Source organism: Lagopus leucura, unplaced genomic scaffold, assembly GCF_019238085.1.
Source record: "Lagopus leucura isolate 7727_CA_CO unplaced genomic scaffold, USGS_WTPT01 Super-Scaffold_806, whole genome shotgun sequence".
Lineage (NCBI taxonomy): Eukaryota > Metazoa > Chordata > Aves > Galliformes > Phasianidae > Lagopus > Lagopus leucura.
This window is the reverse complement of record NW_024962260.1, coordinates 5,907,848-5,929,485: the sequence shown is the minus strand read 5'-3', so window position 1 is coordinate 5,929,485 and position 21,638 is coordinate 5,907,848. Positions and strand designations below refer to the sequence as shown.

Here is a 21,638-nt window from a genome sequence, read left to right as displayed (position 1 = left end):
GTGTTCGACACAGAAATTGACTGAAGCATGAGGGATGATTGAGCTGAGTGCATTTGGTATTTTTAACCTGAACATCAAGCAGATGAATTATGGTCATTATCTCCAGTAGATATCTTAGAAGAGGGAGAAGTTACAAAGGTAATTTCTACCCACATCAGTAGGTCTAATACAAAGTAAAAAAGAAAAATGAATATGGAAACTGTTCTACAGGAGAGACTAGAGGGAAATCAGTCCTACAAAAATTTTAAGGTTGATTTTACAGATTTTTAGGATGTTCTGGAAGAGACTGCAGATTTAGTACTTGCAAAACTAAGTTTTCCAGTATCGTTGCAATTTATTTCAATTTAAATGAGAACAAATTTAGGTTTGGATATATATATATCCACTATACCATTGTCAAAATGTTGTCAACTAACTGATAGCAACATGGAAACGCTCTGAGTCTGTTTTTCATGGCCTAACAGATAGTAATGCACAAAAGGGAGCCAACACCATAAATGGTGTACAGTAAACTATACAGTTATACATTCAAAGTATATACTTCTCTCCAAAAACTTAAATTTCTACTTACTCTTAGCACAATGCAATTTTTGACACAAAGGAGTTCACCATATCAGCTCCATGGAGAAGGGTGACTTCCTTTACAAAAATAACAGCCATTATAGCTCTGGATTCTCTTCCAACAGTTGTAATTTCAATACCTTCTTTTAAAATTTAAATTACTTCCAGTTAGTGAAGTGAGAACGGCTTCTGGCATATTTTCCCCGCATCTAATCATCACTTCCATTCACTTAAACTCTCTTTTTCCCTACAGAGGATTATTATCATTAAGCTACTCAGAGAGTGACAATAATTGAAAGATTTTGGCTATTGGAGTCAGAAGCATCAAGATCTGAGAAAGTAATACAGAGACAATGAAGACAGAAGTTGAAATGCTCACCTAATCTGCACCTGATTTCAATTAGAGGTAGAAATCTCATAGAGCCTCAGGAGAGATTTGGTCTGGACAAACATCTCCTCGTTTCTATCCTACTCACACATAGCAGTTCTGCTCCCTGCACTCCTGCCAAGCCTGCCCACTTGGTGACCCAGCTAATTACCCCTCTGAATCCTTCTCTTCTTCAAACCCACACTGCTGAGATCAGGTACACAAGGTCAGGTGACGTAGGGCACAGGTGAGTGCTGATCTGTAGAGCATCTGAGGCTTCTGAACTGTGCAGAAGCCTTGGGATATGAAGAGCCCATCTTTTCCTTGCTAAAGATGAAAAAGGAACTACAAAATTAAAGGGTTGACATAATTTACTGAGTATGTCTTTAGAAACATCTGGAATTGTTCTAATTAACAGGCTAAAGGAAGAATTAGATTTCAAAAACTGTATTACTGCCTAATTGTAAGAATCATTGTTTAAATAGCAGCATCTGTAAATAAATAGCAGGGTTCATAATGTCAAATCTTCATATAAGGAACTGGACTAGAAAAGAATTTTCAAAAACCTCTCTAACATTTTCATCGGACCAGAAGATCTTTCTGTATATTTTTGACTTCATTCAGGAAATACCAAATAATCAGGTTCAATTGTAAAATAGTATACAGAAATTAAAAATCTAGATACTTTTTTGTGAAGATTTATCATATGACAAAACATTGAATATATAGTAAAATAAGGAATAGAGGAAATTAAATGTAAGAAACTGCAAGAAAAAAATGAAAGATGAAAAAGAAAAAAATATTCCTAAATAAAAAAACTTCTTATGCAGAGCTGAGCTATTCAGTATTGATTAACATTACAAAGGGATGAAGTCTCCCAGCAGTCTGAGCAGTACTTTACCCACCACAGCCCACCAGCACTACAGCTTCAGAGTAGTCAGGATTAATGGCCTTGCTTCCTGGCAAAATGAACTCATGCTTGTATATACATGAATAATTTCACAGAATGCAACAACAGCTATAATAGTGCCTGACAAATATTCCAGTCAACTGTTTACTCCAAATAAAATAGCACTTTTTTTATCTGGAGAGTGTCACTGGAACTAAATCTTCTCTCTCTGTCTGAGGTACATGGGGAATTCAGAACTGGTGGCAGAGGAAATATGCCACCACTGAATTATGATTTACTGCACTTCAGTATTTAAAGCATTTATCTGTCCAACCAATGGGTCATGGCCAACTGCAGGATCTGGAAGCACTCCCATGCTCATGTGCCTGCACTTTTCCAGGCTGCATCCCTGCTCAAGTGACTCAAGTGCAAATGTAGCCTTTCTCTTCCAAGCTTTATGTGAAGCAAGTGAGGCCACGGGTCATAATGTGCTCCAACTCCACCAGATACCTCATTGCTCACGACACCCTGACAAGAGATGTGCTTTCTTAAAAGGAGAACTGTGAGGGTTCAGATGATTTCAAGAAGAAAGGGACAGAACAGGACAGTAACAAACTGAATCCCAGACCTTCACTTAGTAAGGAGGGTAAAACCAAAGTGTTATGAAGTGGTAAAGGTACTTACAAAAGCAAACAGAAGGAAGAGGGATGTTTGAGCCTTTGATTGAAGAGCTCTAAGGGAAGGATGCTAAAACGACTTGGGAAAATCTGAAGAAAACAACAGAGAGTTGTTAAAAGGGAAGCATTTCTTTTCTGTATCCTCTGTCCTCTAGGCAGCTGTGTTCTTAAATGGATTGAGATGTACAAGCTGTTCTGAAGCAGTTCATCAATAGCAGGACCTAAAACTAATGGACATTCTTCTCCAGACTTCACTGAATGCTGAATAAGGCTCCAAATTCAAAACCTGCTTATTTTTTTTAATTTTTTTTTTAATAGTTAGATATTAATTTGCATTTAAAGAGCACAACAACTTCTACTGCCAACTGCAGATACATCATTTCAAAAACAGCTGTTGAGGTGTAGCACTTACGCCAGTGAAATCAGCATTCCTCTGAGAGTAGATAGTGGTGAAGAGAGTTTACACTTCTTAAACATTTATAAAGTCAGAGCCTGTTTATTTATGCACAGCGTGGTTGGTCAGGTCTGTGAAAACCATTGTCCTTGAATGTCTTAAGTTCTACCCTAAATGGTAATCTGTTCTGTGACTCTGGATATCTCCTTAGGTGTTTTAGTTTGATTGCTTGGTTGGTTGTGTGCTTTGTTTTCGTGTCTATGTACACTTATTTATATACATTTTTATATTATATATAAATTCACAGAGTGATTTGGATCCGGAACAATTCTCTACTGATTTGCATCACTGAAGGATGTGGCAATTCTGTTTGATGACTGTATGTTTCATCTCACCTCAGCAATTCTATCAGCCCCAGGAATAGTGAAAAGAGCAGGAGAGGCTGCCTGTCAAAATAATTTATACAGATTTAATTAAAAGAACGTGGCAACAATCCCCTACTTGAACGGTTCTGGGAGAAATGTTAGTAAAAGCTGAGTTACTAATGTGATCAAGTCCCCTGCAGTTACCATTGCACTTCTAAGTGAACTTTTCTAAATAAGAATACTGTTAGGAGCTGCTTGTATTTACTACTACTTATCTTTAAATGCTGTTCATCTGAAATGAATAAGAGCTTACTGCTTCACCACGATCACAGCAGGTAAAACCAAACTGTGGAACTAAGCTAGTACAGCCAAACAAATATCCCCTCCCAGTCAGTCTCATTCGATTGCTGTGCATTTCTCAAAACAAAAATTGAGAAATAGCATCTCCAAGTGGAAAGCATTGCCATCCTATCAGTTTTACACAGATAACAAAAATGCCATAAGAAATTATAATCAAATACAATTAAAGACTCTAAATCTGGCTGAACAATTGCTAAACTAACCACAGAGTATGTTCCTTTGGGGATTGTCAGTAGTACTTGCTGAGCTCTGATTTGGTTGAAATCTAATTGAGCACAATATTTCTTGCAAATTATATACATCAGAAACATCCTTTGCTTTGTGTATTGCATTGAACATTGCCACACAGAAGCTGTAGACTACTTAGGTAAGAGCACAGACACAAACACTGAAATTTTTGTCAGCTGGCTAAATATGCCAGTCTCATTAACAGTAAGTTGAAATCGGAATGAAATCAGTGTCTGAGGTCACTGAAATACTCTGGCAGAGCCATTATTGAATTTCTACTTGTGTGATTACAAAGAGTGCATGCTTAGTCCATTAATTTACAGCATGGAAACCAAAAATCAATGAGGTGCTACTTAAAACTGCTTTTTTAATAATTACGATCATGTATGAGGGTATATATGTGGTAGGGGAGTGTGTAAGCTGTTGTTCACAGTCTTGAACAGGAAAGCGATTACCTAGCTGTCTGAGCTGTATGTCAGAGACAGGGGTAGACACAGCAGTAAGAATTTAACCTACACTTTGGGTGAAATTCAGACTGCAAAGGAAATGTTGCTATTTGCTTCACTCAAGCTAAGATTTCTTCCCTGGAAATTTAACTGGAACTGAAATTCCCAGCAAGCACTCTGGAATTCAGCATTGATCTATCCAAAAAACAGTGGCACAACAAGCATCTCAGTTTTCTTTAATAAAATTGCTTCCCAGCGAAATTGCAGTCATGTTGGTAAAGTAATAATGGAAAAGTTCTTTGTGAATGACAGTAGAATAAACTGACATCCTTTCAGTGGACTACACTGATTTGTTCTAGCTACACACTACGCACTTGGACCCTCCAAGGTAGTAAGGAAGCATTACAGATTTTCCCAGGAAATTTCCTTAAGAAAAAAGTGCATTCAAAGAAAATTGGCAATTGTGTATAAAATTGCAAGTCCAATTTCATTTTCCGCTCTTAATTTTGAAAGAAAAAATGTTATAAAAGAAAATGCTTGCTTAATTATCCAATATCATCTACTGAAAGTAACAGAATTCCAGGCATCTTAGTCAGAAACTGATGGATCATATCTAAGCTTATGAGAACTTACAGCCTTCTATTGCTTTCTAAAATAGCCTACTTATCCCATTGCTCTATTGCCAGGAAATATGCAGTATCCCCCTAAAACACTCCTTATGTCCCTTCCCACCAACATATGTAACCAAACCCAACTCAAAGCAGGTGATCAGTACACGCATTTGGGACAGTAAGATAAATTCTATTCTGATTTACACTTAAGAGACTGTGGCTAAATAGAAGCTGTAGGAAGAGCACTGTGCTCATCGGAAGCTTTGCTGTAACTTTTCTAAGATAACTGCAGGAGAGTAAGGTTTTCCAAGCACTGATGTAATGTTGCTGATGCACTACGTGTGGGAACAGCGTGAGGGGAAGTCTGTAACTGAATGCTGGAGTCTGGCACCACAGCCCACTGCAAGATTCAAACTGACACTTCAGTAGAGGGCAGTAAGAAAGGCAGGCTGACTCTGCAACCAAACACACGCGGACCGATGCACTAACCACAGGTGTCAGATGAGGTCTTCAGATTGTTCCAGTTCAGAATCACATGCTGGTTTGGTACCCAAACTGATTCATTTATAATCACAGAACTGGATGCTGCAGATGAATTTAAACAAACATCTTATGACTGTGTAAAACTTGATCCTGTTTCAAATTATAGAAGTGGGAATAAGTAGCTTAATTCCACTCAACTCAGTGGAGCTAAACCAGTGTAAAACTGGCATTAATGAGACAACAGTCAGGTCTGCCAAGTGTTTATGAAGACTAAACATCCTCTGTGAACCCCATATCAATCATATGAGTGGTTTTAAGTGATAATTTTAATGTGCTTATAAAACCATTTTTTCATTACAACTATCTCCAATTGGAAGACATGCAATGGCTGTAATAGCAGAGCCTAATAAAATGCAGTTGAATTCATTCTGAATTTTCTTTCTATTTTGAAATTCTTTTTATTAATTAGGCCTTGTGAGAGGTGCAATAATGAAAGATAGATTATGTGATCTCTGAACAAAGAGGAAGCAGTGCAGCAATAGTGCTTAACCACCCCTTGCAGCAGGTACACAAGTAACATCACTTATTTAATTACACTCTCTGGCAGCTGAGGTTAGTGATTGGAACCAAAGTGACAGCCAGGAGTGGTGCCTGGAGGGATAGCACCACACAGCACCACCAACACACCATAAAATCCTCCCAGTCAGCAGTTACCATCATCTGCTGGTTTCCCACCAACATCACTTAACTCATAAGACTTGCAACTAAGTCCTCTATATGAAAATTCTGTCTCAGGCAGCAGTCTGCATTATTATATAACAGCAAAGTAAGGAAGAAGATATTTCATCTGTGTTTTAAATAGGTAGTAGTTCATCAGATTGAAGAGTCTTTGTGTGGAAAAGTAAATTTCAGTCAGCCTGAAATAAGTAGCTCACCTGTCTACACAGCATTCTTTGCCCCCAGAAATGGAAAGGTCTCAGGTAAACAGTGACACTTGACTCCAGCCAGCAGGTTAGCTGCAACTGATCTGACAGAGGCACAAGATGGGGAAAACATTCAAAATTATCCAATTCTCTTCTATGTGATTATAGTGCATTTTCCAGAGGCCTTTATTCATCAGTTTTAAGCACCTTGAAAATAAGATGCCCATCAACTTCTTGGAGGAAATGAATGTGGTATTTGTGTGCTCAGGATCACTGCATAATAACTGTACAATAAAACTCAAATGAGCTCAGAGGAGTTTCGTTCTTACAGAATTCCTCAAGAAGCAATGGCATAGAGGGTACACATGTGTATGAAATATTTCAATTTGCTCAGCTGAATGCTAACAAAGATCTTATTCACTATATTCTAGAAAGTTTTGGCTTTTGGCGCATTTTCCTAAATTTTCTTCATTCTTTTTTGCCTGACTGATTTATTTCCTCTGCTGTGAAAGTTACAGAGAAAAGCAGAGTTGCTTGGCAGCGTGATGTGGGATTGCTGAACTCAGCTGTTTATGGCTTTCAGCAGATGTTTCTGCTTCAAAGAGAGTGTGAGAAAAAATACACATGCACAGATTTCTCCCCCTCCCAGTTCTGCATCTTTTGTCTGTTATCTTCCTCTGTCTCCAGATCACAAGGACAGCTGTGTTACAATAGCTGCTAGAACATCCTAGCCATGGCAGCTCTCACAGACAAATAACAGCTGACCTTGCCTAAAATTAAAGCTCAAGACTTAACGCGAAAAGTGAAAAAATTAAGAGAAGTGTCAGCCCACGAACATGCTGCATCAGAAAGACTTTCACAGACAACCTAGCCATGAATTGCATCTCATTAAAATGAAAAGCAATGAGGACTGCTGTGTGTGAGAGGCAAGAATACAGCAGCTTTCTGTAGAGGATGCAAGTGGGACAGGCTGCCTTCCCTACTCTATATTCCAGGCGCTGTGCAGAGCACATGCTCAGACATAAGCCAAAGGCTGAAGAGTAGAAAGTATGTTTTCCAGCCAACCTCTGAGAAATGATTATTTTGTCAGAAATCAAAAAATAATCTCACCCTGGCTATCAGAAATTATAGTTATTATTGAATCTGCCTATCAGTTTGGAATGGATATAAAACTGTCCCATTACTCCACGATTGCACACCCTGTTCAATTTAATACGTGTGGGGCTTTGCTCTATTTACATAATAATGAAATAAAACAATACTTTCAACCTGACTGGCAGAGAGGGAAAGAATTGGCAGCATATGAGACAGTTTTCTCAGCAAGGCTGGGTTACTGCATGAATTGGCTAAACATCCAGAATTTGGTTTTGATAAGTATTGTGAAGAGCTTTTCCAAACTCTCTGGATTTGCTGAGCAAACAAGCCTGATGCTTTCATTTGTGCAAGAAAAATGTGAAGAATGACCTTTCTCTTTGTGTTCCGGTCCTTCTGCTTCCCAACAGACTCAGCAACTCGAAAACAGACCAAAAAAATGTAAGAATAAAAAATAAAATTATTGGAATTAGGCTGCAACATCTGTAGAGATCATGAATGGATCTAATTTCATGCATCTCATTGTCTCCTCTTTATTAACTAATTCCTAAAATGTAAATATATTTAAGTGGTATGTAACTACAGGCTTTCAAACATATCAAATTATAGTGCCTTTTTCAAGCAGATGAGAGAGGATCATGACCTCTGATAAGAAAGAAAATACTTTCTGTTTAGTATCTTCCACAGCACTCGTGCAGATCCTGTTGGCTTTCTGGCTTGGCCTTTTTCTGTCCTAAAGCAGGAATCTATGCTGATACAGGTTAAGCACAGATTTCTATCAAAACTATTGACTGATAGCAGTGTTATTTATTTTGACTACGGCAGGGCCAAGACACACCAGGTATGGAGCTGGGCCTCGCATGGAGGTGCTAGATGAACACTGAACAGACATGCTGTCATCATGACAGTTTCAACGTTAACTCAAATGCAATCTTTCTGAACTCGTACTGCTGAACACATTGAATCAAAAGGGTGCATCAGCTTCACTCAGAGTGCTTGCTCCCGTGGGCTCCCAGCAAATTTACTCTCCCCTAACGCAGCTGAGGGCAGCCAATTAAGTCAAAACCACTCAGGATTCATATGGCTCAACAGGTTGCCCTGCTTCCCACAAGTACCTGCTCAAACAGCGAGGCACAAGATACAAATATTCCCCCTGAAGACAGCTCATGCAGGCACTGCAGCAGACAGACAGAGTGAGGCAACGGAAATGGACTGTCTGCCTCCTTCCTGCAGACAGCTCACTCTTGAAAGAGATCCGAAAGGCATTCTTTATCCTTCCTCCGTCCCCAGCTCAGTGCTTTGATAAACACTCCTGACTTTCAAAGCAGCAAAAGAGGAGCCGTATGAAGGGCTCCTTTGGGAAGCAACCTTCTAACCCTGCTCTTCTGCGCCCTAGAAAAGACACTATTACGAGGCACAGCTGGCTGATCCTCTGCCATATGTGCAGATGTCCAGCGAATCTTTGGCACCTACAGTGTGCGCTGGAGACATCTGTGCCCTAATTTGACCTGAAGCAGGCATCCTAACATAAAGAGAAATCTTAAAATGCAAAGACAGCACGCAAAGATAAATCATTGGGTAAATCAGATGAGAAAGCGTGGAAGGAAAGAACCTTTAAAGCAATAGGTAGAGGCTTAGTTTTATTGTTCCTGAAATCGTTATTGAAAGCTGCATGTGTAAATTCCTGTGTGCCATTTTAAGCAGACAGATGCACATCACATTGTGACTGGCATTGGAAGCTCTGGGGGTTGCACTGGTAACCTGCCAGCAGCCTAAGAGACTGCATCAAAATACGCAAAATGCTTAAAATGCAATACTCAGAAGGCCATAACGCTTCTTGACATGTGACTTTCATATAAATGAAAGGAAATTAATTCTCTCCCGGGCTTCAATAATAAAAAGATATCCACTGCTGATGTCTTCCTTATAAAGCATTTCTCAGGTCTGTACAAACCAGCTTCCCAAGCATCTACTACTATACTAGCAGCACCATGAGCCATGGGAACTCTGATCCTGCCTCAGTTAACAGTCAGAAGGACAAAAAAAAACTGCAATGAAAAATCCTGATTCATGAACACCAAATCTTTGAGTTCTTGTGAAAACTGGTGTCTTCTGCTCAGACTTTACAGTAGGGCTTTGTGATCAACAGACACTGCTGCCTGTCTGCTGAGCTTTGCAAACCACACTGACCCCAAACTGTGCCAAGGGAAGGTGACCCGGATTCCAAATAATTAATAACTTCAAGCTCATTTGTAACATCTGGACAGTCTTCTGTGCATCCACACAGCTGTTTGTCTTCAGGTATGGCCAGCCACACACACTGCATGGCTAGCAGTTTTCCAGGTTTCAGGTGTGTTGTACACATATGCTTTACTTTTATGTTTTCCATCACGTTGCTGAAATCCCCACATGGTGCTTCCAGACAGAGGAAGGGCCTGCACACAACTGTAAAGGCTTTGTTGCTTTCCTCCATGCCCTGACGATATGAAACATGAGCTGGTAACATCATTAGCTTTTCCCATGCGATACTAAGCCAGCGTTCAAAAAAAATAATAAAATAAAAGTGTGTGTGCTTGTGGCAAGGGAAGTAAGTGATTGTGACACAGTCTGAAACATATAAACATAACATCTGGAAGCACTCTTCCTGAGTCTGCCTCTTTATCAGACAGATGGCTGGAGAGCTGTAAGCCCACGGGCCTCTCAAAAGGTTCAAGGCCAAGAGGATAAAGTGCTACATCACAGCAGTTTTCCATTATGTCAGTTTTTCTAAATGTCTCTCCATTCTCCCACACTCTGTTTCTCTGCCCAGTTAAGGAGACAGGCACTGCTGCGCTAGCAGAAATCAGGAGCACTGGGTGACTCCGCTCTTGTGCAAAGTAACAGAGTACAACATCCACAGGCAGAGACATCAGCCCAAGAGCAGACTGAAGCAGCTCGTACCAGCCCACCTCTAGGTTTGAAGGAGTAGGAAGAGGAGGCAGGCCTAGATCAGACCCTGTTGCTGCCTCTCAGTGCAGGTATAGGATATCCTGGCTTTAGCAGAGAAGCCAGCTTAAGAAATTCCCCTAACCCTTCATGATCTTACCCTTAATCTACTGTTATCATCCTCACACCTGACATCACACCAGCTGCTGGGTAAAAACAACCTTTGGTCTCTCTCAGAACAGCTTTTATAAGCTGTGATAGCAACCCAGAACACAGCAACTGTGAGACCTTTTACTGAAGCTGCTCTCAGCATAGATGTGGTACATCATAAACCAACCATATTTGCCTTAGACTGGAGCCAAAGGGACGCAAGGCTAAGACACGCAACTGGTAGTAATAGCAAACAGAAGTCTCTCTTTATCTGTCCTGAGGACACATTTTAAACCCACCAGCTGTCCTCCAGACACAAGAAAAAAGGGAAAACAAATGACCAAGCAGTAGTCTGTGTCTTGTTTTCACTAATCAACACACTGTTGCTTTCTTCATCAACAGTTACTAGAATCTCAGCACAAATGGCATTACGAGGCAAACAAACACTGCTGATTTCAGGCTGTTTTCAGTTACTTGCTGTAGTGCTTGTCTTTCTGAATAAATCAAAGTTAAGCTACGGCTTGTGGCTTAGTGGCACAAATTTAAAGAGAACAAATATTTGTTAAAAAACTAAAAAATCATGGCCCACATATCCTCAATATTTAGCCATAAGCCATCATTGATATGATTTACCTGAAAGATGTCCCTTTGTTTTTTATTACTTCCATTACATCATGGCTGTTAGAAGCTGAGTGGTGCTGCACCTGGATACAAACTGCTTGCTTACATCATACTTAACTGCAATGCTTACATCATACTTATATCCATACACTAACACGACTGGAAAGAGGCAAGGAAAGGAAAGCAACACAGCAAGAAAAATAAGTAGCTTTATTGAGTCTGGGTGTTTGTTTTCATGGATATGAAGGGGAAAGAGTGCAGTGGCTCACCATAGTGTGCCTAGGAGAATCCCCACTAAAACAAGCATGCAGAGAAATGCCAGAAGTTCCAGAGTATGTGCTTAACTACATCACACTCCTCATTATGATCAGAATGAATCCTGGGATACAGATTTATCTAGTTTCCACAAGTTTGTAGGAGGCAGCACACCAAGGCACTAAGAATTTACTACGTATTTAAGAAATATTCTGACTTCTCAGCCAGCATGGCATATGCAAAAATATGAAGAGAGAGCCAAATTACACCTGCTGGTTGCAACTACAGAAGACCCCTTGTTCTTCTTTTCTGCTAACTCAGTTCTCTGAGCTATGATAGAAAGAGCTGGTCATGCCAAAGAGAAGAACATGCTGTTATCCTCATGACAAATTGTGTGAATGTTCATGAGGCATTCAAGAAGTGTAAATGTTTACTACTTTTCAGAAACTCTTTGGCAAAGGCTATGGAAAATACCTCTTCCTGCTAAAATTAACCAATACCTATGAATTTGTTGCAGGAAAGGATTATCCTGTGTTGATGCTGGAGCTCTAACATGGTACCTCACATCTATGCTGACCTTGCTACAGAATTGCACATAGCCCAAATGAACTGCCTTGCTAAACCACCCTGAAAAAGTCGGTGGCAGCACAGAAAGAGCCCAGATGGGGGTTGCAAGTCCCGAACAAATTTGATCAACTAACTAGAATGTTTGTGCTCTGCACAGTGGGTTCCAAGTGACATTGTAACTGCAATGCTCACAGCATCCTATGCTCTACCAGTGGGATCCCAGTACTGCACCTAGGTTTCTCCATCCAGCTCTTCCTCATGCATTGACATTTCATTCAAAACTAGGCTTGTCAGGCTTTCAGAAGACAGGGACTATTTACATATACAAATATAGAGAGGCGTTCATTAAAGCATTGACTTTTATTTGCATAATGAGCACTAAAAATATTTTTATAGGTTAATTAGATTTCATGCAAATTATATTAAGAAGATTTAATTTGGAATTCGATAACCCAACTATTATAGCTCTGCAGTTGTAAACACACACATAATTATATGCTGTTCTAAAGCCACCTTTTCCCTTTCAAAACATTTTTTTTTCTTATTTCTGGCAGAATCCAGTGATTTATTTTTACTTTTCATTTTCCTTCCCCTCCAAATTCTCCACTGGAAATCTCACTAGCTGCAGTGTTACCAAGAGTGAAGCACATTGCATCAGTGAGCTGCTCATGACAATGGAAACTTCCACACTGTATGGAAATCTAATGCTTCCCATGCACTCGGACTGGGCACAGAATATAAACGTTCAAACCTGCTCAGTTTTCTGTACCTGAAGGTAGTAGAAACCCACTGCATGGGAAAGCAAGACTAACCTAACATCCAATGAAGATTTTATGCCACTCTTCAACTAACCCAAGTTTGAGGCCAGTAATAAGTGCAGAGCAATTGAAACATCGTTCAGATGTGTACTAAAAAATGCTGGGCATGGACTGATGTACATCAGTTTTCTAAGAGTTCATTAAAATGATACCCAGCAAGAGCTAAATGATTTCCATTGAAACCAGCAGTAAGTGACTACGCTCGGTGTCATGGAAAAGTCAGACTGACTGTAAAAGCACCACTTTTATGTCCATGGAACAGCCAGACCATGTCTCAGCACAAACCCATCACAAAGCAAACACTGGCAGTCCAGTTCATACCTGCTCTCACTGGAGTGCATGGCTCTGTCTGACAGTTACCATACAAAATGCAGAGTACCAGTACTGAGTTACCAGTGCATGGCCTGCTAGTTCTGGAAGAAGTACTGCTTTGCAAAAGGGGATTTTTGCTGTATCGCAAACAAGACACTATATTCTAAATCTTTAGGTTATTTTGTACCAATGCCTGAAAGTTACAGCAGCAAGAATTGTTTGCTTGATGAGCCATCCACAGGGGCTGTGGTACGTACAGAGAAACAAGCCAAACATTATGCTCAGTAAAAACCTCTTAAATTAAGGAATTTATATCCATGTCAAAATGATCCCATCTCCCAAGCCCAAGACCTAACCTATTTTTCTTTTCTTTTCCTAATTTAAACTGATTAATTTTATTACCAGGAAATTGAGATGTCCTGTTACAGATCAGCAGATGGTACCGCAGTTAACGTAAATGTCTCCAGATTTCCAGGCTATAGTTTTAGTAGCTATGAATAGTAGTTATGATCACCATGTCTTCCAACGAGTGAATGCTATTATGGATATAAATGAGCTTCAAGTGCCAAGAATATGGGGTTTCATACCTGTTCCTTGAACTTGGTGCCATCCTCTGACAAATGACTGTTGTGGTTGAATGCTTTCCACCATTCCCCACCTCTTGTTTCACATCCCATTGCTGTGGGTCACTTGTCTTTGCGTTGAGAATATTTACACCTTTCTTCACCTTTGCCCTGTTTGAAACAGAAATTGTAGAAAGCTTTTAAGACGGACCTCCAGGACTATGATTTTCCTAATGTAGCAGAGGCATAGAAGTCTCAAGATATCAACAGTAAGCTAAAAATCAAACATGTTTCTAATCCATCAGTAAATTAAGAAAGTGATTTCATGAATGCGGATCTAAGGCAACCTATTGTGTTTTTTGGACAGAACCAACTAACTGTGTGCCTTTTGATGTTCTGCCAACAGTAGGCTGGAGATATGACAAAAACTTAACTTGCAGGAAAACCTGCCCTTGAAGTTCATTTCTCCATTCCAGTAACAATTTCTTTCAAAGATAAATTTGCCCCAACATAACAGACTTGGTAAGGCTCTGTTCACCTGTATCAGGACAAGTTTGTAGTTCATTGTTGCACAGATGAATATTTCTCTAGAGATTTTTTGAACAATCCATTTATATTTTGTATGGCATTCTTGTAGATACCCATGGATGGATTGTTGCTCTTCTGCCTGGCAAATCCATCACTATGACAGATTTCCAAAGAAATTTCTGTTTCTTTTGAAATCTCCAGCCTGGAGAGAATATTGGTTAAGACAAGACTTTAATTTAGTGGTATTCTTCTAGGATACAAATTTCAGCCACTGTTAGTTGTTATGTCCTCTGAAAAATTAACTGTATTAATGCAGTGATGCCAGTGGCATCTGCAATAACTGTATGGAGGGTTAATTAAAGAACATTCGCTTAATTAAGTAACATTTGTATGAAGTCCCAGTAAAGATGCTATTTGGGCGCAGAACACTTAACTGCTGACCTTCAGCTCTATTACAAAGCATCAACAATAAGCAATAAAGGCAGACCTTCCTTTAAGAGACAGAAGGACAAAATTCCACCAGACCAGAGGACTGACGTAAGACAACGTGAATGCATTTCTTCAGACACTAAACACTTTTAAAACACAGTCATGAATAATTTGAGACAGCGTACTTGTCGTCCTGCAGCTTTTTTGGGTTTGTTTTTTTTTGTTAACACTGAGACAAAACATAATTTAAGGCACTGAAAAAGAAAACTTTGTTTTTCCTCAGTAGAAAAGCAGAGTGCTTAATTCTCTCATTTGCAACATGGAACAGGATGGACCGTCGCAAATCACAGTCTTGTTGTAGCAAAACTAGTGCAAACTTGACAAACCTGACGCATCTCTAGTGCCGTCTATTGAATTACTCAGAAATAAAGCTAGAAAAAGTGAGCAGATAATCAATTCTGTTACTGAAGGTTCATTAAAGCATTAAGCCCCATTAAGCTTTTCAGCATGCAGTTCAAATAAATGAACAATATACAAATAAACATGTCGTGCATAAGAAAACATTGCCACCAGTCCTGACATCTGTGCAAATTCATCCAAATGCTTTGGAAAGTATGTGTTTAAGAAGACATGTGGACGTATTTTAGGATACTACGGTTGCCTAGGAAATGAGGAGGAGTGAAAACTGATCTTTTAAAGACTTTGTTCAGCTGCACAAGATGGGCTTTGGAATGGTATAATGTCAGTCAAAATGAAGTTCTTCATGTTTGAATTTTCAACAGAATTACAACTTCCTCAGCAGCTGTAAATTGCTCTTTCCATCATGTAGCTTGACATAGTCAATACCTGGCCTTTTATTAATTAGGATGGTCAAGGTTAGCAGTAAAATACACTGCCAGAGGACAAAAGACCACAGCTACAATGCCATTTTGTTAATTAACTACAATATGGGGCATTAAGTTGAGTGGTTTTTCACATATGCCATTATATAAAGCCCATTAAAAAAAAAAAAAAAAAAATTCCATACCAGAGTAAAGTAGGTTATGTTTAGTGAGAAAAATCAATGTTGTGATTGCACTTAGCACTGGAATTAGGGTATGAACACCCAGAAGATTGAACTTCCTAAATAAATATGCAGAAGCGCAATTTGCAACTCTCCCTCTAAAAAGGACATTAAGTTTTATATAACAAGGTCAATGGATGAATCAGAATTAAGTCAGACGGTACTGAGCCCCATGCATTTTTAAATGCAATCTGTACCCATATGCTACAAATGTTTTCACTTAATTTTTTATTTACTTAGGGTTTGAGTGCCAGCAAGGAAAAGTCTATTTAATTCCTTAACAAAAATCTATTGACCTTGTTGTATGCTTGTGATTAAATATGAATTTTTTAAAATCAGTAGTGCCAACTTTGTATATAAAAATTTGTAAGTTATAGTTATACCTCAATAAACCCTGAGACCGACGACCTGAAGGCCAAATTGTTCGACTGTCTCCTGTATTTACCCACCTAATCTATGCAATATATATACTCCAGCTCTGTTTACTTAAGTGAATCAGGCACAGAGACAATAAATGGAGATGACAAACAGCTGAAGTACTCCAGGTTCCCTTAGTGCAGGGCTCCCAACTCTGACTGGAAAATCTCCCCTTTGCTGTGTTTGCTTATATCTCCTGAGAGGCATTTGCACAGCTCTACAACCCATATACCAGCACAGCCAGAAGCTGTCACTGGAACTTCCATCCAAGTAGAGTTAGAATCTCCCACTCCAATTTTACTCTTGATAAGTACTCTATTTTCTGTGGGTGTCACTAAGTTCTTCTGTACTCTCCACAGTAGTACTGATGAACACAAGGTCCAAAGCTTGCTGACCAGTAACCAAAGTCCCCTTATCGTTCCTCTGGATCCAAACCCAGATCCTGCTAAGCAAGCCACCTACACATGCACAAAACTTCAAGGGCAGCAGCTAATTTATTTGGATTTGATGAAAAGTTAAGCACAGTTTTTGATCTCCGGTCGAAAGCAGACCTTACAATGGAAAGATAAAAGAAAGACCATCATTAAGAATGGAACAGAACACCAGAGGTCAGCTTCAGTCCCACACTGCTGAGAATTCCATCTGAATGGGATTTTGAAGCTTTACGAACACATGGTAGCCAGAGTGGTAAGACTTTCTTGGTTCAACTTCTAAGGTTGTTAATTCACAGCACAGGAAATCCCTTCCTCAACTTTGTCTCAAAATGACTGGGTAACTTAATTTTCTCTCTTTAATTCTCCCAAAGGAAAAATGATAACATTCCACTGCCTGCAGAACAAGAAAAGTCTCCAGCAGCTCACCTAGATAGCATTACATGATTTTCATCAAGACCAAACAAAGATGTTGACTTATACAATCTCAGAACACATTTGTCTAAATTTGCAATTTCCAACCATATAATTAGTTTCCAATTAGAAGCTGTATACAAAAACTTTCACTTAGCACCTTACCTTCCTAAAGTGTCAAACCTGGAAGTGATGTTTCTAATTCTGCATGCTGATCAGCTGCAGATGAAAATCTTACCGTTCCATTTCACTGTCCTCAAACTACAAGATATCTCAGCAGTCACTGGACATAATAGCATAGAACTGATAAAGAAAGTAACAGAAAAGCAATTGAATCAACAACAGCCAGAGCTGAAGATGTGACTTACAATTGCAAAAGCTCAAGTAACAGTTCCCTATTTAAATTTAAATTTTAATCTTGCATATGTGCTTGTGGCCACAGAAGGGTTCTACCACTTGCAGCTAGTGCTATAGACAGGACAGATTGGTCCCTTCCAACCCTAGTTACTCTATGCTTCTATGATCACCTCTGTTACTGCAAAGGAAGTCACCCTCAAAGCACAGACCTGAGTGAAGATGTGTTGTCTGGGTGTGCTGTGATACAGATAAGAGATCTACCAGCAAAGCAGAGTCTTTCTTCATGTTTCTGCACTTCCCTGGCACAGCCATTGCTGCTTATCTGATCTCTCAGCGATCCAAGCAGGAAGCTAATCTTCTGGAGATTAATGCTAGCACCTTATTCAGGCAAAGAGGGAGCAGGCTTGTGCCTCAGCAGCAGCAGCAGCTGGCTCCAACACTGGGTTAGCAGTTGGCAAACTGCACTCTAAGAGAAAGTTTACGCAGCAGCTTGAGCAGACAAAGCTGCCCTAGAGAATAAAAAGCTAAATCAACACTAAATTCCTAAGATCAGTAAGATCCATAGTATCTGGAATCGTTTTCCAGGCACTAAACCTTCTGGTCCTGTTAGACTGTTTCTTTTCACGGGGTTATACTTAGCTCTGCATCTCCTCATAAATGCCATGCTATTCTCAGCATGCTGTGCTTTGATCTGAGCGCAGCCTAGTTTTAGATCAGTGACCACTACATTGCACAGACAGCGTCTTCAGCTCACATCTGTTGTCCGAGCTGCTGTGCTGGAAGACTTTTCTTTAGGAAACATTCACAATGTAAATATTGAAGACAGATGCAGGTTTGGGTCTAACTGGGGGCAGGGGGATAAGGGCATCTGTGAGGCAGTCCTGGGGTTGTGAGAGCTAAGCATGGGCACGCCGCACCACACCATGCTGGACAAGGGGGAGGAAGAATGCTGGTGCTAAATCCTCTGCATTTCCTCATGTAAATCCCCATCTATTTATATTTTTCAAATTGGTGCTTCAACTTAACAAATACTGACCCCTTTTGGTCAGACTGCTGTGGAGTTTTAATGCTTCTTGCAGTTCTGCCATTAGCTGCCCAGGCAGGGGGAAGCCCTTGAGACTGGAGGTTACATTGTAAGAAATGGTTTTTACCCCATTTCCTGAAATGCTAGGAGCCTCCCCTGCTGGCTGGTTTCTGGGCTTGTTCTACAGCAACTCCCTAACCTTCTTGGGTTTTGCCAAGAAAAATTTCAGCTTCTTCCTGCCATGATTTAACTTCACTCCTTTCCTTCTTTGTTCCCAGCATAAATCAGGAGATTAAAGCCAGCTGCAGGAACCCATAAAACCAGGCAGGAGACTAACCACAGCAATTAAGCAAGATTTGTTTTATTAAGTATGTCTTTTCCCTTTCATCTTTCTATGTGAAATGATTTGCTACATCTCATCACAGCTCTGAATGAACTAGACAGACATGTGTCTTGCAAAATAACGTTCATTAAAAGCCTTGTTGCTGGCCCTAGCTGAGAAGCCACAAGCAGAACAGAAGACTATGACCTAGTTAGCTGTGTCGACCTTCCAAATATGCTCCTTTAATTTGCAAAGTACATGGGCACAGTAAGTGTGATTAAGTGGCTGCAGCCCTGCTTAGGGAATAAGGGGGATCAGATGTCAGCTCCAGGCTTCCTGCACGACTCTGCACCAGCCTCAGGGGCCCTAATTGCCTCCATCCTACCCTAGCAAGAGGATTTCCACCTGTGCTTCATGTGGCCACCTCTTTTCTTTAGAAGTTTTCATTTACAAGCCAAATACACAGGTGATCTCAACTGGGGAATTTAAGTACTAAATGTAGTAGGGAATACACTGCTGCTAATAGCGGTATTTCAAACTTGTTTCCCAGTAGGTAGGCTAGTGTGAAGGGCCATCCATTCAACAATTTAGGTTGCTCTGACTGTTAGATTTACAATATGGGATAATTATTAGTATAATGGAAGACCTTGCTCCTAGGAGCATTTATTTTTCTTCAGGCATTTTCTTTCTCAAGTATCCAGATAAAGCCCTCACAAAACAGTCTATGAAAAAAAGGATAAATTGAGGTATTTAGTCCTCAATTCAGGTCCCTTCACATTTTCTTTTCACTTTTAAGAATGTCGGCCTATTTGAGAAAGCTTTGGGAAAAAAAAAAAAGCCATATCAAAACAAAAAAATTGAAATGTTTCACACGAAAATGCAGTAATGAAATCCTTGAGAACCTCTAAACCAGAATGTCTAAGCTTCTTGAATATAGCTTTAATTCTGAGAGCAGCTGAGGCAGATTTAGTATTTCTGAAACTTCCTCTGTCAGCTGAATTGCACTAAATTCAGCTCCCCCCCAAACTGCATATTTTGGTACTTCACTGTCCATCAAAATTATATAAATTCTTTCCACCGCCTGTGAGGAATCTTGGGATTTGAAATTGCTCAGAGGCTGTTCTTTTATAGTGTTTCTTACATAACTGAAATTCCCTGAGACACTAGGAAAATCAGCTATCTTTTATTTCAATGAAAATAGGTGCTTCAAATCCCTTAGGAAGCTTTGAAGAGCTCAGCTGCAAGGCACGATGTGGATGCTGTCAGCTGTACGTTGTTTTTTTGGGTTTTTTTTTTCCTCCAAAAAACAAATTAAATGTGCTTTGGGATATTCAAATAACAGAGTTTTTGGTTCTGGTCAATTTCCGTGGTTAACTCTTCATTATCATCCCTAGTCCTCTTGAAGTATCCATTGTTTATTTAAAAAGAAAAGGAGAGGGAAACATTATCTGTGAAGCTTGGATGCTACTAGTGAAGTGTAAGAGCTACTCATTTAATGTTCTAATACATCTTGAGGCTACACTGCTTTCTTCAGATCTGAATGTTGATAGACAAACTAAGGAAAGACAGGAAAATACATGTAAATAAAAGCATGAGAGAATGACACAACTACACAATGCAGACAATCCGGATTTGTCTTCCAAGCTGAGAGGAAGCCCAACCTGAATTTACAGCCTGTTAACATAGCCTTTCAGCAAAGATAAACACTGTAGGCTTCTAATGCTCACAGAAGCTACAACGGGGCTGCTACTATGTTTAACTTGCACACCTGAGCTCATCCTGCTTCATACAAACAGCCACATCTCAATTTAGGAATCTCTAATTTGTTCTCAAATCCACCAGCTGAGCATTTAAACTCATGGCAGCTCACAGGGTCTGTAAGCATAGGGGACTTCTTGGCTACAAGAAGCTGCCCCTGCCTTGGATAACTTATAATTCTTATATTTTTGCAGTGCTTGACGTTGGCATCCCAAAATATAAAAATCCTTTTTCGTTAGGAAGGATGGAAATTCTGTTGCGACATTAAGCGCTGTTCAAGGATGGATCAGAAAGATCTTCCTTTCCCAAGAGTTTACCATATAACTATTATTCAGCAGAAGAGAAGGTACAAATCTCTACAAAAATAAAGACACAAGACTGCTCTTTGATCCTCATTTACATCACACTTCATCTGTTACTCACAGAATTAGCAGCAAAACCAGGCTGACGAGGAACGCAGTTGGAGCTCTTCCTGAGACAACCTAAGTCTTGCAGCAGAGTTACAATAACTGCTGTACTTGGTGTGGGGAGCTTTTCAGACACTTAACCTTAACCGAAGAGGGGACAGTCTGAGTTGGCAGTTTTCTTGTGACTCATTCACCCTCCACAATACTTTAAGGAGTGAATGAGTGGAAATGCTCTTTTACGGATACAAGCCAAAGATCCATTTCATGGCCCCCATGAGGAACTGAAGGAAGTTACGCATAACCACATCCAAGTAAGACTCCTGAAAAGTTCATTAAAGCTGAACACTCATTTATAATGAGTTATTACTCCTTATATAAGCAAACATTGGAAACTACGCTTCCCGGCTCTGTTGAACAGTGAGCTGGACTAAGCAGATCTCACACCAAAACATGCTTGCAGAGAGAGACAGAGATGGGTGTTAAGTAAACAAAAAGCTACCATGGTGAATCCAAACTGTAAATTCAGCTGCATGTGCTTAATGCAAACTCACTGCCTTCACAGATCCAGTTCAGAAACTAGAACCACTTTTTGGATAAATAAATGCACTGAGATTTTATTTGCTACTCCATGCAGTTTCCCTTATTACAAAAAGATCTCTAAGCAGCATATCTGTGACATTCTCCCATCTGGGAGAGCAATAGCAGTGCTGAGGAAAATACTTATGTTTGCAGTAGTTATTAGGATTATTACTCAGACCCCAAGTGAGTTTTTGAAGTAATCTTCCTCTGCAGTCCCTTCGTGTTTCTAATCCCATCTGCAGTCCCCCTTCAGCAGCTGTTATGGATGCAATCTTGCCATCAGCCATGAAGCATGAGGGCTG

At 39.8% G+C, this 21,638-nt stretch overlaps 1 protein-coding gene across 1 annotated transcript in view; it reads right to left on the bottom strand.

Annotated features, from left to right (window-relative positions):
- TMEM132C (transmembrane protein 132C) overlaps window positions 1-20,831 on the bottom strand; it is an 88,647-nt gene extending 67,816 nt beyond the window's left edge. The window contains exons 1-2 of the mRNA XM_042865761.1: window positions 20,774-20,831; window positions 13,632-13,778 (exon numbers count right to left, since the gene is read on the bottom strand). Of these exons, the coding sequence (XP_042721695.1) occupies window positions 13,632-13,654 (23 nt within the window). The 5' untranslated portion in view covers window positions 13,655-13,778; window positions 20,774-20,831. The remainder of the gene's footprint in view (window positions 1-13,631; window positions 13,779-20,773) is intronic.
- Window positions 20,832-21,638: the final 807 nt, after the last annotated feature.